This window comes from Montipora foliosa, chromosome 10 (assembly GCF_036669935.1).
Source record: "Montipora foliosa isolate CH-2021 chromosome 10, ASM3666993v2, whole genome shotgun sequence".
Lineage (NCBI taxonomy): Eukaryota > Metazoa > Cnidaria > Anthozoa > Scleractinia > Acroporidae > Montipora > Montipora foliosa.
The window spans coordinates 14980072-14997543 of NC_090878.1; the positions used below are offsets into that span (position 1 = coordinate 14980072).

Sequence of the window (17472 nt, forward strand, 5' to 3'; positions counted from 1 at the left end):
TCTTTTAACACAAAAAAACACCCTTTCAAAGTGGGCTGTAAATGAATTTTATTGCGTTAACTGCCTTCCTGTAGGTTTATGCATTCTCTGTGTAAAAATGATAACATTCCTATGTGGGAAAAGCCCCGTTGCCGCATAACAAAGGAAATTGCTATCCACCTTACACGGATCATTCCTTAATAGTCTTATTATACACCCCATTAGCGTATTACATCTCACATTCACGTAACATGTAAGATTAGGCTTGTATACAAAATTTTAAAAAAAGCAGCGCGTGCCTTACCAGGATAAAAAGAAAAAGCCGCCCGTTTTATTTATTTAGATTTTAATTATTGTTATTATCATTTTTTTAATATTAGATGTAGACTACATACTAACGATAAGTTATCTAAGGTTTAAGCTAAACTAAATATGGAAGATATCTATTTACAAACATTGCGTTATTCAAATTTGCCAACCACAGGAACAAAAGATCCTTTGTTTCGACAGCCAATGAGGCTCTGGTTGGCACATTAATGACAATAGGTGACGTCAACGATGTCTTCCCGCTGCAAGGAATAAGGGTTGTTGTTTTGGTGACGAATCCTACTCTCTCAGTCTCAGATCAAAGAACACTAGGCAAGACAGAATAAGACTAAGACAGAATAAGACCAAGAAAGAATAAGACAGGGATCAAACAAATACCTTCCATGCCTACATAGTAATCTCTCAGCAGCCTGACGGTGTCTTGATATCTGTCCACCTCTGCTTGCATGAGCGTGATATAGAAGTTAGTCAACAGACCCAGTCGATCCTCCAGCCATCCTTCGTTCATTACTGACTGGCGCTCTCTCTCCGCGAGCTCTTTGCGATTGTCGCAAATATCGTAGAGACGGTCGCAAAGATCCTGAGGGAAAATAGCGAAGTAAGAAAAAAATTGTAGAGTTTTCTATGCCAAATCTCTCAAATGACGAATCGTGAACAAATTATTACGGATTTAATGGCGGACGAATGGCGAGACAGGGCATGAGTTTGATTACCTGATTGATGAAGAGATTGACACGCGATTGATTGATTGTCTGACTGAGACTATCAGTCTGAATAAATGATTGACTAACTGCATGATTGCCTGACTGGCTCATTGACTAAACTACCGACTGACCGACTGAAAGTCTTATCTGTCTGAATGACGGACTGACTGTCTGTCTGACCCACGAAATGACCAAGTGATTGTTTGAATGGTCAAACCAACTGACTGGTCTGAGTCATGTGACTGAGTGAATGACTGAGTCAATGACTGCTTGATTGATAGACTGGCCTACCGACCAATCACCTCAGTAACTGACCGTCTGGAAACTATTATATAATTAAAAAAAAAAGCCTTCTACTTTGTTTAAGATGAATATTACTCGTCGTATAGACCGTATATCTTAAGTAATTATTCTTTTGTCTTTATGCTAATCATCCTAACTAGCCTCGTAAACACGAGCAAAATTCAAAAAAAAATTTGTTCCAAAGTGAGGCTAGTTAGGATGATTAGCACAAAGACAAAAGAATAATTTCTTGACTGCCGTTTATGAATACGGTCTATATGTTGTACGTACATCAAGCTGCTGGTGTAATTCCGACTTTGTTTCATCGTCGCCTCTCATGTCCTCAGAGACTTCGTTATAAGACTGAAACACAAGAAAGAGACAACACCTTTTCGTAAATTCAGAGAACTAAGAGACATCTATTTTATCGAAGGTGACTTGGATGATAGTTTAATAACCGAGCTTCTACGAGTCTTCTGTAGCTCAGTGGTAGAGCATCCGAAATAGTAATCGTAAGGTCGTCATAGGTTCGACTCCTGCAAAGAAGCAATCGGATTTTTCCGATCATCCCCTATAGTTCAGTGGTAGAGCATCCGAACTAGTAATCGGAACGTCGTGGGTTCGACTCCAGCCGAGGAGCACTCAGATTTTGGCCGAGTATCCCCGAGTCAGCATCGATAAAATGACCGAGGTTAACATACAACATCTCTTTCAGTACAATTCAGAGAAGCAGTAACCCAAGGATAATTTAAGGGGAAAAGATCATAGTTAAATCTTACACAGGGTTCAGACTGAAAATGAGGAATGAAATTTAATGACTTTTCTAAGACCTCTGTCTATGACCTTATTCCATTTTCCATGAAGAAATACGTGCGACGTGCGTATGAAACTGGCGTTTTTCGACACAATTTGAATTTGTATTCAGCAAAAAGGCGTAGACCGGGAGAGAAAATATAATTTCAGGACTTTTCCATGACCTTGGCCATCTAACCCAAATTCTATGACTTTTCCAGGCCTGGAAAGTGCATTTTCAGATTGGATGACTTTTCATGACTTTTCATGATCGTGTCAACCCTGTTACGTTTCTTGAGCTTTTAATACAGCCAACAACTACAGCAACATTAAAGTTTATTTGCCCTTATTGAAAATACAATATTGCATAACATAAATTTCAGGGTACAGATATATTTCCGTACAAGCTGCCTGCAATAACACCATGAAGGAGTAAAGACGCCGAGCAATCAAAATATCCCTAAAATGCCAAGATCAGCTGTCAAGTCGGTAAACCATATTAGAACAAAGAGGGGGCTTTTGAAAAAGAAACACTCACCTTTTGCCATTGAAGAACATACTCTTGTTTTTCGTCCGGTCTCTTCAAGAACGTCACAAAATCTTTCCTAATTCGAGAAAAAAATATATTGAAATTTAGTGAACTTCTCACGGCGCAGTTTTCAACCAAGTATCGAAAATCCAAGAAACCGCCAATAAAAAAAGGCCTAAAATGAACCAATCACAAAGCTGAAGAATACGTGTACTCGGTGACAAGCGCGGGAAGTAACGCGAAAGCGCACCGCAGTAGGTTACACTCTCGTTCCTTATTGGCTAAGAAAATGGCGCGAAAATGGTGAGCCAATTAAAAGGTACAGTGATCCTAAAGCAAATCAATTGTGAAATTTCTTTCAAAATTCGAGTCGAACAGGCTTCATATGATGCGAATGTTCTGACCTTGTGCCGTAGAAATATCTGTGTATGAGTTCTCTTTCGCGTCGGATCTCTCCAAAAACCTTTTTACAAGAGTCGATGTAAATTTCCTCTGAATGCTCCCATTGCGTTGTTAACACACTAGCAAACTCCTGTGAACAAGAAAACACAAGAGCTCAAACTACAGCCGTAAAACGTTTGCGCTTTGAGTTTCAATAAGGTACCGCTAAGTCCAGGCAAAAAACTCTAACGATAGAACTCATTTTTACTCAAAACACGAATGAAAAAGCAATTTCCATGAGAAGGCCTTCATATTTCTAAGGAACAGGAAAATAAGCACAAAACTGTAATTGACACAAGAAGATTTAAGGTCACGAAACGAGTGAAACAATAGGGCAGCTGTAAAAGACCCGCAAAAAATCGCGGGGATAACTTGCTTGCCCCGGCAAGTACAAGCTTCTAGTCTGCGACAACCTTGAAGCAAACGTCGAAAAAAGGTTTTCTCTTTACCCAATCCCAAAAAAATATAGCTGTTTTTTGTATATTTCTTAACTTTTAGCCGAAGCTATTGACCAAGCAGCAAGATAACTAATTTGCCTTTTATGACAAGCCGTTTGACGCTAACAGTAAAATTAGACCCTGATCTCTCACTGAAATATCTAAAACATACCTAAAACAGCCTTCCAGCTCTCTTTCGATAGTTCTGATAAAACGTAGCTCTCATTATTAAATTGCAACTGAAAGAAGCTTAAAAAAGGTAACTAAATCTCTGATTTAGACCCTCAATCATCGAAAGCACTCATCATGCAACGGGCCTGATATCTAGGGAAAAAAACTTAAACAATGCGAACGTCAAAGACGATCCCCTCATGAATGCTTTCGAAAACACTCTCCCAGAATCAGTTCTAGATTTTTGCCCTTCAAAATGCTACTTCTCAGGATCTCTGCAGATTGCGACAAGGTGTAACTTATTTCCATAGAACGTTGTAAAACGGCTCATATTTTCTCCTGCTTGAAACGGAGCAATCAACGCACCACTTCAATTGGCTGATCGACATATTCCCAATCCTCAGACCCAGGCTCCGGCTCGGGCGGTCCCTGTGGTTCAGGTGGCTTCTCTTCCTCAGGTTCCGCTGCACCTTTTTCTGGCAAAAGACAAAATTTAAACTTCTGCGCATTTGCCCTTAAATCCTTTGATACCAAAAAATATAAAGACAAGTCTACAATTGGGACAGCTTGCGCCGTGAAGATAAATCAATTGAACTCTCCCCTCCCCGCCCCAAACAATAGGGAACTTAAGCAACGACAACGGCGACGGCAACGAGAACGTCACAAATTTGCATATTTAGTGGACAAAAACAATAGCTTTTCACGCCCTGCACGTGCGTTTTTCATTTTTGTCCTTTTCTTTGCCGTCGTCAGCAAAACTACAACATGAAATAGCCAAATTTAAGGTTTTATGAACAACGTCAGCACCTGAGGGTAAATTTTCATTTTCTCCCCTAAATTAAGCGCCGTTCTGACCAGTGTGATTTTTGAAGAACTACCAAACCCTTGTCATATTAAAAAGCTTGAAATAGTCACGAAGCGATTAAAACAACGCGAATTTACATTTTGAGATGACGTTCTCGTTGCCGTCGCCGTTGTCGTTGCTTAAGCTCCCTAATGTTGCATTTTGTGCGCCGTACGTCCAAAACCTCCTGCACAACTGTTTCCTTTCAACAAAATTGCAGGAGGGGGAAAGGGAAATGCGGTTTTCCCGCTCGATTTACATAAACGATGTTACATTTTTTTGGTATTTCCTCGACTGTCCCAAGGAATTTGGTCGCCGATTGTAGAAAATTCAATTCACAATTTGCTAACAAAACCCTCTTGTCTCTCTGAGGATAAAATCCAAAATGGCACCATTCACGCAACAGCGGCTGAGAAGCCGTGAGTACGTTTTGTGGTGATGTTCCTTGAGCTGTACAAAGTGGTTCTAATTTTTGAGAATGCGAATGAAATATTTTAAATGTCACCATTCATTTATTTATGAAAGCTACTGAGCATTGCGTCCCTGTAGTGCTGTTTATTATGCTGACCGATGTGGTTTTGCTTTTCGTCTGTGGGTGAAGTCTTTCATGTGGGACCATCGATGAAATGAAAGCTACTGAACAGTTATCTTCCCTCTCGGCTGTCCATTTTGTGATTTTATACATAAAACTGAAGTTAAACAATGTTGTATAGTATTCTGTATTTAGACCTCCTTAAACGAAAACGAATGAAAAGCATTCAGTCTACATACTTGGAGACTTGGCTCTTTTCGATCCTGGTCTTGAGCCTTTGGACCCAGGCCTCGAACCTCCTTTTCTTGACGGCGAAGGTGACTTGGAACCAGATCTAGAACCTTTCTTGGAACTCGGAGGGGTGGGGCTGCGACTTTTTGCTCCTTTCTTGGAGGTGGGTGGAGAGGGTGAACGCTCTTTCTTGCTCTTTCTGGACTTTGGAGAACCTCGTAAATGAAAAAAAAAAAAACAAAACAAAAGTCAACAAACGTAAAAGTGCTAGTCACGCCGCGTATTACCTAATCATTTTCCTTGCCAATAAATTTATTTCTCACCTGGTTTAGAATCACCTTTACTCTTCGCAGATTTAACTTCAGATTTCGCCCCTGCCTCAGAGGGAGCATCTGATGGTCCAGGAACATTTTCAGGAGGAGCTACTGCGCCCTCACTTCCGAGGCCCTCAGTGGGAGGGGCGTCACCTTGTGTGGTTTGCGCTCCAGTGGGTGTCTCGCCTTTGGAGAGTAAGCAAGACAACAAAAATAATTTTCAGGTTTTGAGCAGGCGAGGAGGAAGGAGTTAGGTTTGGTCTTGGTTCATATATTTGAAGTCAGGTGAAAACGGCGATCATCTGAATCAATTTACAATGTACTTTTTCCCAAGTGGACACGGAAAAAAACGAACCCAGCCAAATTAGAATGGTTGATCCAAAACGAACACGACATGTTCCGAGAACGAAGGTCTTAAAGGAGATATATCACGCAAAATGACGTAATTGCACCAAAAATGCCCAAAAAGTAGACTGAAACATTGCAACAACATAAAAGAAATACAGCAGGGAGAAAAAGAAGCATGGATGGACACAAATGGACAAGATTGAAACGGATTGCATTTGGATACTAATCTTCATCTTGTTTGTGATATAACGATAATTTTATCAGCAAAGGAATTCCACATTACCATTTTCGAATTTTAAACTCGTGATAAGGTAAAGCTGTCCCCTAAACACCCTAAAATAACGTGACATAGCCCCTTAAGGTTGCAGGCTCGTCGTTTTCCCAGTTCACTTTACGGCCCGTGTTCGAGCCACGAGGGCCATGAATTGATTAAAAAAAGGGGGGGGGGGGGAGGGGTGCGGGGAAGCGTAACTCACAGCACAGTCCGAGAAATCGACGGTCGTAAGATGTCTACCATATTTCTCGACAAACTAAGCAACAAAAACGAACTTTCAAATTAGTGGGTAGCTAAAATGGCCAATCACAGTGCGCGTACTATCTGAGACATGTATTTAATATAGTATTTCACAACATTGAACTTTAAGACATCAAGAATGCACCCACACACCCCGAACAGCGCTACGAATGCATTACCTTCAGCAGCTTGTCCTGGTATCACGGATGGTTCCTGTTGAAAAATTAATTTTGAAAATAAGAACGAAGTCACCGCCTCTTTAGTGTCATTTTAACAAAGACAAATGAGCTCGAAGAGCATTGATTCATTTATTCAAGGTTTTGATAAAGCTAATTTTTTATACTTAATAAATGCGTTATCCAATCTGGGACGTCGGATCTCCCGAAAAAAGTTGAAGTACGTCTGTTAAGTTCACCTCCTAGAAAAACGGATTATGCTTCTGTACGAAGTTTAGGTGATTTGTCTCTCATATTTTCAAACACTGGGCAGCTCTTTACAACCTCCAATCTCATTGGACCAAAACTGGATGCAACTCTGAGGTGTTATGGATTAGAGTTCACTGTTTCCTACCCAATCACAAGAGCCGTTGTTAAAGCTGCGTCTTGCTGGGTTCCGTTTCTCGAAAGTCCCGAAAGTCTTCATCCCTTTTTCGAGTGTCACAATTCCCTCTGTATCTCTGGAACGGAGAGCTTTTAAGTCGTCAAACGTCTCAGTTATTCTACGTTTTCCAATCTTGAAAACATGTTTAAAGATCAGCTTTTCCAAAACAAGAGGATGGCGGTTTCCCAAATGGCTTTTCGGGACTTCGAAGAAACGGGCCCCTGGCCCGACTTTTTTGGAGTATAAGAATGTATATGTATACTTACAGATGGTGTCTCCTCAGGAGGCGCTATTAGTTTTTGATACGTTTCGTTTAACAACGCGGAGACTTCGTCATAAAGTTCATCTGACAAAAAGAAAGCGGAAAAGCATCTTAAGCATAGTTTACTGGCAAAGGCCAACGGATTAACATACAAACCGCTACTTAACAATTAGATTATGAGCTCGAGATTTCTATGAGGTGATAGTTCAGTGATGATCAGACCGAAGGTCGAATCAACTATCACCTCGTAGAAATCGAGAGCGAATAATCTTATTGTTTTAGTGGAATTCTTACTAAAATTTACTTCAAATAACGGTTTCCAATTATTTTTTGACGTATTATTAATTGAGGGGCCTGAAAAAGATCGCTCGGATTGAATAAGGGAATAGCATGACTTTTTGAGGGAATATTGTTTATTTGCGCCCGCGTAGTGTCATTTTATTTTTTATTATCAATAAACAAGGTCAAATGATATCAAGAATGCGAGTTTTAATAATACAAGATAAGTGAATAACGAATTCAAAGTCACTTCAAATCATCATGTAAGTGTTGATTGAACAAGCTATTAAAGAATCAACTCAGTCCAGTGAACTTATTTAAAATTACCGAAAAAATGCGTAAAATCGTCTATAAATAATAGGCATATCACAAAGTTGAAGCAAGAACCAATCAGCTGTAGGGCTGATAAGGCATTAGCAGCCCGCTGTCAGTCTTTTGCGGCCCGCTGAGCGTGTGTTTTGAAGAGGCCGATTTTCTATTTGGCCGCGTATATTGATAATAATGGTTGATAGTGTTCAATGGCTCAGCCAATCAGATTACAGCAATCGCGTTAGTGTACTAGTAGAATTCTACTTATATAGAAGAGAATTTAGTTAAGAAAAAAGAACTTCTCGCAGTGCTTCGACAAGTAATAGAGAATAGGTACTTCAAGGTGTGCTTCACGTCAGTCAGCATTCTCAAAATAACATCAATTCCTCGACTAAAACATCATTAGACGTCAAACATGAGGCTTCTTCATACCTTGACTGGTATTTGCCTCAACTCGTTGAAAGATTCCGAATCGAATGAACCACTTTTCCAGCTTCGGCCAGGAGTCGGCAAAACCAACGATTCTAGGAAGTTGAGAATTTATACATAACTATTGCGTGAATTTCATAACAAGCACATCGTTAGCCGGGCTAAAAAGATAAAGAAATGACGGTTTTTACATTTGCTATCCACAGCAAATGACTCGATGACCTATTAGCAGCCATTACCTAATATTAACAGAAAATGACTAGATAAGAGCTCATCGTGCCCAAACCTTTTTGATTTGAACAAGCTAACCAAAACAACCAGGAAATGAACAAAGTAATTAACAAGTACTAGAAAGCTATGATCCTCGCAGTTATGGACGCATGACTGAGTTATTCAAGCTTCTCTACCAAGTTGCTAACATTGTGTCCATAACCGCGAGGATCATAGCTTTACTTGATTTCATATCCGCATTTCAGTATACAATTCACTTCATATATCATTTCATTCAAAGTAATTAACGTTGCTCAATCTAAAGAAGAAATGAAAAACCGCGGTTTTAAGCTCATCTTTATTTTAAAGCACAAACGCCGATGCGGAAAAGATCATGCGCATTTCATAAGAACGACCGTATCTGTCGTAGACCGAAAACTGCCCCAAAATAGGTAATCGACGGCGCTGAAAAGCACATTCAAATTTAAATGCATAAAAGGTCAAATGCGTTTTCACAAGAACGACAGAAATACGAGATTGAAATGCAGTGATAATTTGCAGAGTGACGGACTAACCTTTGTTGGACCTGCTCCCTATCGTTTGAGGGATCCGTGACTGGCACCACCTTCTCTTGTTTGTTCATTCCTGTGTAACTTCCTTCCACGGGAGGATTATATTCCTGGTGATACTGATCAGCGGTTCGAGGATCATCTGCGAAGCAAATGCACGGCGGAATGATCAAAATTTGTACTGCTCCCTAACCGAGTTCCAGAAGATACCACACTGCCCTTTAAAACCTCTACTTTCAACGGACCGCTCTATTGTGCTTAGCATTAGGCCCAATGGTTACGTTTCTGCTGTACACTTTTTTTCAGTGTGCCTATTGACATCTGAACTAATCGAGAACGACGTTGTAATGGCTGCATTCTCACCCCAAATCGAGAGCCATAACTGTGAGTATAAGGCCAGCGATTTCTTCCAGTTCCATCAATTCGCACTCGGGCCATAACATGAAGAGAGAAAACAAGGAGCGGTAACGAGCCCGATAAAAAAAGGTTACTGAGATATTTATTGTCGATTACCCCTAGATCTTGCAAGAAAACAACAAAACAAACTGTCAAACTCAGCGGGCAACCGTTGTAGAACACGGTCAGCTAAATTGTCTAATCCCAGCGGGCGTACAGGAGAAATTACTTGTATAGATATGACTCGGGTTTTTTGAGGCACAGTTATCGCTAACCAGCGTTAAATACCATGGAAACCCATACGTTCTGGTACCTCTTAACCAACGGTTAGTGCTAAACAGGCTTTAAGAAACCGACCCCTTAGTTTTGATTCAGCTGGCATTCCTCCTCAGTAGCTTTAATGTTTGGAACTAAGACGTTATTGACTAAAAATCCTTACACGTTCTTCCCTCAGCTCTCTTAAGTGCAACATCATCCGGCAGATCAAACAGCAACACCAAGTCAATACCACTCTTTGGCATGGGGGCCTGCAAACAAAAAGAAATTCAACAATTCCGTCTGCCAGGACGTTCGGGTACGCAAAGATCACTCATGTGTGGGGAAACATACAAACATCCTCTCTCTTCTTCAAACTGTTTTGCCAACTTGAACATAAGAGCAATTTTTTTTACAAACTAACAAGAAATCAAGACTGAAATGTTACAACAAGATTGATGAAGATGTCAGTCTACATGGGAAAACCTAAACCGCAGTCAATATCGATTTTAGCCAGTCAAATTCTTGAATTTGGGTATTTCCTTTTGAGGCAAAGACATATAATAATAATATTGGTTAGAACGGGAAAAAATAAACCTTAGTACATTTTTTCTGCACTCTGTAATCAATAACGTTAAATCACGATGTTTTAGGTTTTGACTGAACGCTCAGCCCACTACAAATGGCACCGGTGGAAAGCACGGTTGATCACCAATACGCCAGCATGACTCCAAAACCTGACTCTAAAACCGTTTATACCAATGCGGTTGTAGGATACTTTGCCCATAGTGTATTACGACAACAAGATCTCTTCTCGGCTGGGCTGTTCCTTTTAACATTCTTTGTGGAAAAGGCACATTTCCAACTGAAGCGGATCCTCTTACCTCAGGAGACGGATGGGGGTCGGGAGCGAGACGCGATTTCCTGCTCTTCCCTACCCTGGATGGTTCTTTGGCCGCTTTGGCGTCCTTGGCTTCTTTCTGGGCATCATAACCACTCAGGGCTTTCTCCAACAGCTGAGGAAAATACATGAAAACGCTCAAGAAAGAAAAGCAACGGAACATGACGCAATATCACGCAAATTCTTCGATCTTGCAAATAGCAAAATTTAAGACGCAAAATAATTTCGACAATATTTACTTTAGCTTGGTTAATGGTGCTAGGAAAACCGTCCATAATCCAGCCAGAACCCTCTGGTACTTGCCTGGAAATAGAAATACATACTTCTTAATAACTCTCCGGCTTTCTTATGAAGTGATGCTTCGCTTAAAACACTGAATTTATTCACTTGACAGCAAACGAAAGTTTATTAGGGAGTTCAAGCAAAAACAACGGCACGTAATTTAGGGGAGAAAATGAAAATTTATCTCCTAGTGCTGACGTCCTCCTTAAAACCTCAACTTTCGCTCTTTCACGTTGTAGTTTTGCTGACGATAGCAAAGAAATGGACAAAAATGAAAAACGCACGTGCAGGGCGAAGATATTGTTTTTGCCCACTAAATATGCAAATTTGTGACATTCTCGTTGCCCGCTGTCGTTGCTAAAGCTCCCTATTATGTGTGCACAGTGACGAGCGCAGTCGGTAAATTAAAAAAAGACGATCCAAGGCGTGTGAAAGAAGAAGCTTATAAGCGAGTTCTAACGGAATTTTCTTTCCTAGGTCCAAGAAAATAACGTGCTTAGTTGGCTCGCTAGCACAGCTTTCTCCCGGACTTTACGAAAAACAAATCCTCTTAAACCAAGGGAAAACAAGTTTTTATAAAAATGACCAATTAAGCCATTTAATTAACAGGTGGTTGTCCAATTTGTACAAAAGCGATTTGCTTTAATATCAAAATGCAACAACAGGGATGGAGCCGTGCTAACAGCACTGTCTCGCTTGTCAACAAAAAAAGGTGCGTTCCTTTTAGCAAATCCGGATTCGGATTCACAAAATCCGATTTTTGTTTCACTGTTCCATTTATCCGAATCTGAAATACGATTCGAATCCAAGGAATCCACCCCCAATAGTGGATTTTTTGGATTCAATTTCAATCCGGATTTTGATTCTCCGTTCCTTTATCCATTTCATCGCGCTCACACGCAATGCTCCTTGGGAATTCATCATGACGTCCAACGGATCGAACTCCACAGGTACCTGTTGTGTTGTTGTTCGAGTTTGTTTTCAAACGAATATTTCCGTGGGAAGAAATGAAATTGGTCTTAATTAGTTAAATTAGCTCGTCATTCATTAACAGAAAAATGCCGTCGTCGATAGATTCTGTGAGCTGGTATCCATCGTCGTCGACTAAATTAAGTAAAGCATTGAAAATTGCCAGCCTTCGAATGCCCGCCATTTTGATTTCAATATCCGCGGAAGACTACAGACGAGGCAGGGGGACTAGGGACGAGGCGGGAATCGGCAGGAAAAATCATATTTCGGATTTCGTATTTCACTTTGTACACTGAATCCCTAAAATCTCGATTTTGTAATCCGAATACGGATTTGCTAAAAGGAACGCAACCAAAGAGTCCTAGGTTTGATTCCCGGACATAGAGGGTTGAGTTACGGTTGGTTCTCTACCCTGCCCCGAATGGTTTTTCTCCGGGTACTCCGGTTTCCCTTTTATTACACACACATTTCATTTGATCCGCATTCATTTGATTTTAGTGTATTTGACCTACAGTCTTTCCACTTAGCAAAGCATTGAGCTCGGCACTATAATTATAAACTACCGGTTAATAAAATGATTATAACAAGCAGCTCTTCTTGTTAAGAAAACCTGAATTGCAAAGGAGGAAAGATTTGCTGGTTGAAAAAGACAACTTTAGCCTCCGCTTTCATTCCTTGACGAGGTCACTAATCTCGACGTCGCGAAACGACCTGTTGTCTTATTGAGCTGGCTATGAAAGAAACCTTTTTTACCCGTTTACCTCACAGATTCCACCATTATGTCAACCAACAGCTGATCTGGTGTAGCTTTGCCTTTTTTGAGGAAACCATAAGCTTTTGATCCTAGTTTGGCTCGGTTCGTTGGCTGTTAAAGAAAAAGACGAAAAAAAAAACAAAAAACAAAAAAAAAAAAACAATAATATGAAAGACTAACAAAAAGCTTCCAAACTTATAGACCATAATTTAAGCAGTAGATCACCACCCACATGAACGCTTTCCGCGCCCGCTCTTTCTTTTGAGCTTTAATGATTTGTCCGCACTCATTTTCCCGTGCTGTAAGCCAGCTACATTTAAACACCGTTCATCAGCTCAAGTCAGTATTCACGAGCATCAAAACATACAGGGCGACAAAGGAGAATTAAGCCGCTAAGCAATCATTAACACTAACCATTGGTCCTTTTGTTTTGGATAACACTGGTTCGGACTCTTTTAATTTTGCCGATGACTTTTTTTCGTCTTCGTTCCCCTCAGCAGTTTCTTTTTCCAGTTCTTCCTTCGTCTTATCCCTCTTCTCCTCGTTTTCAACGGCTTCACTGGTCTGCTTTTCCTCGACTTTGTTGGGATCTTCAGTTTCTGTATTTCGAAGAACAAGAAGTTAGAACATTTCGAGAAACTTAAATACTTTCCTATTGTGTGGAAATAAAAGCAGCGTCGGTCACATCTTTAGGTAATAGCAAGAGAAAATGAGGGGACAGAGAGGGAGGCTCCTGGTCCAGCCCTTGGGATATGTCATGTCCACGAAAGTTATTTTTAGATGAGCGGAAGTCTTTGTTCTAGCGGAAGTCTGTCTTCCGAGACGTCCGCATGCGTTTTGAAAAGACATGATGAATATTTATTCATCAGCCTTCCACGTGCGCCGCCATTTTCTCTTTTCATTAAGAACCTGAGAGCGAGGCAAGACTGCAAGCGGACGTCTCGGAAGACTGACTTCCGACTTCCGCTCGTCTAAAAATACCTTTCGTGGACATGACATATCCCGGCCAACACCCTGAGACTCCCTCTCTGTCCTCTCATTTTCTCTTGGTAATAGCTATCAATATCAGGTCTTCGAGAACGCGACAATAGATGGAGCAAACGATAAAGTGCCCTCTGGCGATTGAGGACGACGACGCTGATGATGATGACGATGACGATGACGATGATGATGATGATCATGACGATGACGATAATAATCACGATGACGATGACGACATGCTGATGACGACAATGATGACGACGATGATAATGACGATAATGACGATGGAGATAACGTGAATACTAAATGCATTTTGTTGCGTCACCTAGTATCATCATCACCCATAAAAAATTCTTGCTTTGTATCAAAGGGGCAGTGTCATGCTATTTTAGTCAAACTTTAAAACAAACGATGTCTGTAATTTTGTTGCTAATGACCACTGAAGTGCAAAGAAGCTATTCTATGTTGTTTGCAGCCAAGGATGGAGAGAATGGAAATGGATTAAACTTGAAAAAACTGGCTAGTTTTTTCAAGTTTCGAGACAGTGTCTTCATAAAGACACCAAAAATTAAACGCGAATAACTCTTTGTGCCATGATAGTTTATATCTTGTCAGTGGGTTGTCAAGAATGTTGCATGTACTTAAGCTGTAGTGTTAACAGCGCACTCTACCGATATCTGGTACGATGAAATGTCCACAATTCACAGTTACGTTTATCTCACCTTTGCTTTCCCCAGTCCTCTCCTCAACCCCAGCCAAGGTAGGTGTGTCATCCTGGGACTCGCCTATTGCTTGATCTTTGATGATCACTTTCTTTGGAGACGCGTTTTCAACCTGGTCAAAAAAAAAAAGAAGCTTACATAATTCGCCTAATTACAAAAGCAAAAAGCAAAGTATTACAGTAAGGAATTTTTCAATTGACTAGTAATTTTAAGGGTAGGAAATTAATACACCGTTTAAGACGTGATTCTAGAGTCAACGAAAAGATGTCCCTCTGCATAGTCCAAATCAAATTTCACATTGGAGACAGAATTAATACCGGTGGTTCTTCAGGCGGTTCTTCGATACACTCGTTGTTTTTGAAAGCCTCCACAGCTTCCGCAACCAGATCATCAGCGGACAGACGAACCATGCGATGACCTAAAAAAAATTCAATATAAAGCGAACAGAGTGATCGTTCCAGTTCAAAGTAAGATGTAACTCTTGCTTTAAAAGGGTTTGCGTAAAGATAACGCATAGCTTTAATTTTACGTCTGACCATGAAAAGTACTTGATTGGAAAGGAATGTCTGTGACCTAATACAACGGACTATTAGATCGTCGGACGAGTACGACGACGAATTTTCCGTTCTGTGCAAGCGCACTTCGAAAAATGTCGGCCTCCAAGCTTTATCCTCCGCGCACCGGTTGCTCAGTTGGTTGAGCATCGGGCTGTCATGCGGGAGGTCGCGGGTTCGAACCTCGGCCGGATCAACACTCAGGATCTTAAAATAACTGAGGAGAAAGTGCTGCCTTTGTAATTTCATCTGCAAATGGTTAGACTTTCAAGTCTTCTCGGATAAGGACTATAAACCGTAGGCCCCGTCTCACAAATGTCTTCTATGTTCATAAGTTCCCTGTGGGACGTTAAAGAACCCAAACACTATTCGAGAAGAGTAGGGGATAAAGTCCCCGGTGTTGTGGCTGTCCTCAGTGTGCTCTCCCACAGAAGTGGCCGGCTTGGAGGTGATGTCTCTAAAAAGGCTTGTGGTGTATGAGGCCACCTAAGCAGAAACAGCCACAAGTCAAAAAGGGACTTTGCCGAGTGCGGAACATGTAGATGTAGATGTAGATGTAGATGTTTATGCGCATGCTCAGTACGGGAAAACGCGTACTCGCAGTCGTCCTCACAAAAGGAACTTTATTTAAGTGTCTAGTCGTACGACGATCGGTGTACGATCGTCGTAGGACGATCTTATTTAAGTGTCTAGTCGTACGACGATGTAAAGATCTAAACGATCTAAAGATTTTTTACCTTTAAGGAAAGGTGACGAAGAGATTAAGACAATCTAGACACGGCAATTAAGTATCATGATCATAAGTATTCGCTTGAGAGATCTAACAACCTATGCCAATAATCGTTCCTACCTTCAAGGACTTTGTTGATGGTTGACGTTTTCCCGCTGAAAAACTTCCCTAGAAAACAGACTTTGAGGGGGAACGGTGGAAACTCCGGAGGGGGAGGGGGTGGCTACAGAGAGAGAGAAACAAAAAAAAAAGGTTAGCCAGCATTCTCTCCTAATGCATACTTGCACAGTAAGCGCATCGTGTAAACTCGTTTTTTTCTTTTAAATTTCTTTGGTTTCAGGTGCTCATTGATCAGCTGAAATCGTATGTACACCGAAAATAAAATACTACAGGTTGTCCTTGTGACGAGGTAAGGCAGCGACTTTAGATCCACTGTCGATTCTTTGTGTTTCCGCGGGCTTCTTCTGTACATCCCGTCTTCACATCTATTACCGACTTTATAAATGTAGATGGGTACCTAGACGGACTTCCGATAGGTGTTATGGTGAAAGGGTGGTCACGTGAATAAGAAGAAAAAACTTTATTCAAGTCCACCATGCAAGATAAGCGACGTATGTTCTTGGACAAAACTGTTGGGAAAATTCCCGGCGTGAATATCATTGGACATGCACTCACAAACAAAGTCTATATTGGTCCCCCCCTCTCCCTCAAACCAATTCCGACAATGTTGTGAAAAATACTGCGCAAGCCTTTGGCCGTTGAGGTTGAAATGGGGGATAGACACTCTTTTACATTCAGAATCAAAAGCCATTAAAACATACCTCAGGCGGTGAAACTATTTTGAATAGTCTGTGAATAATGTGTCCCAGCACAGCATTATCTTTAGCAGGACCTTGGATTTCCGATTCATCTGCTGGCGTCCATTCTCCTATTAAATTCTAGAGTAGAATAACACACAATAGTAGCAACGAAATCGCTTATGATTAGAGTAGACTGTAAAGATGCAGATCAACTACTTTCACGGATCTTTTTTTTGGTTTGTCCCTCTCTTTTGAGAGAGAGCCTGATATCTGTAGGTAACAGGTTGACATTTGCCGTTTGTCGTAGGCACGACGCTCGGTGTCTCTAATGAAGGGCAGATTAAGCGCATGATTTACAATAGGCGTCAAAATGAGTTGACACATTGTGTCTGTACAGCAGTTTTTATGCGTAAAAAAAAAGGATTATTTGTACCATGCTATAAATTTTCCAAAAGAACCCCTCTCCCTCATTCAATGTTGTCTGTTTGTAGTCAAAGATCACAGGAATTACGACACAACACTGTTAATGGAAGGGGGGCGAACTGTGTAGCCTAGCGAGGACAAAAAAGTTCAAGTAAAAATGACGTAATAGGGGGTTGAAAAGCTGATTTTGTCAACAATTTTGTCCCCGACTGTGGGTTCGATTTGAGCAGGAGGAGAAGACGTAGTAATGTGATCCTTGCTCAATTCCGGCAGACGTCCACTAGAGGGCACTGAAGCACTACATATTAGATTGACAAATTTGTTAAGATATTTATCTCTTGAAGACGCAACGAAAAAAAATTTTCACATCATAAACAGTCCAAATAAATGCGCGCTTCGATACTATCTTGATGTGCGCACGCTTTCTGCACGACAAGCACCCACGGAGATTTCTTTGAAAATACGTTGCCTGGCAAAAAGCATCTTGGTTAGGAGGCAAACATGCCTAAAGCTACTGTAAATGTATGGGATACATTGATTGATACCGGCAAGCTCGCGTGGAGAAAAACTGCTACGCGCATAACTAACACGCGAGATTTGCA

At 40.9% G+C, this 17472-nt stretch overlaps 1 protein-coding gene across 1 annotated transcript in view; it reads right to left on the reverse strand.

Annotated features, from left to right (window-relative positions):
- LOC137973320 (sperm flagellar protein 2-like) overlaps positions 1-17472 on the reverse strand; it is a 60518-nt gene that overhangs the window by 20208 nt on the left and 22838 nt on the right. The window contains exons 22-41 of the mRNA XM_068820109.1: positions 16469-16585; positions 15768-15870; positions 14681-14781; positions 14364-14475; positions 13075-13259; positions 12668-12771; positions 10895-10958; positions 10639-10770; positions 9939-10026; positions 9110-9245; positions 8328-8419; positions 7312-7391; positions 6625-6658; positions 5593-5769; positions 5278-5484; positions 4029-4138; positions 3018-3145; positions 2623-2689; positions 1584-1655; positions 685-886 (exon numbers count right to left, since the gene is read on the reverse strand). Coding sequence (XP_068676210.1) covers positions 685-886; positions 1584-1655; positions 2623-2689; positions 3018-3145; positions 4029-4138; positions 5278-5484; positions 5593-5769; positions 6625-6658; positions 7312-7391; positions 8328-8419; positions 9110-9245; positions 9939-10026; positions 10639-10770; positions 10895-10958; positions 12668-12771; positions 13075-13259; positions 14364-14475; positions 14681-14781; positions 15768-15870; positions 16469-16585 — 2311 coding nt within the window. The remainder of the gene's footprint in view (positions 1-684; positions 887-1583; positions 1656-2622; positions 2690-3017; positions 3146-4028; positions 4139-5277; positions 5485-5592; positions 5770-6624; positions 6659-7311; positions 7392-8327; positions 8420-9109; positions 9246-9938; positions 10027-10638; positions 10771-10894; positions 10959-12667; positions 12772-13074; positions 13260-14363; positions 14476-14680; positions 14782-15767; positions 15871-16468; positions 16586-17472) is intronic.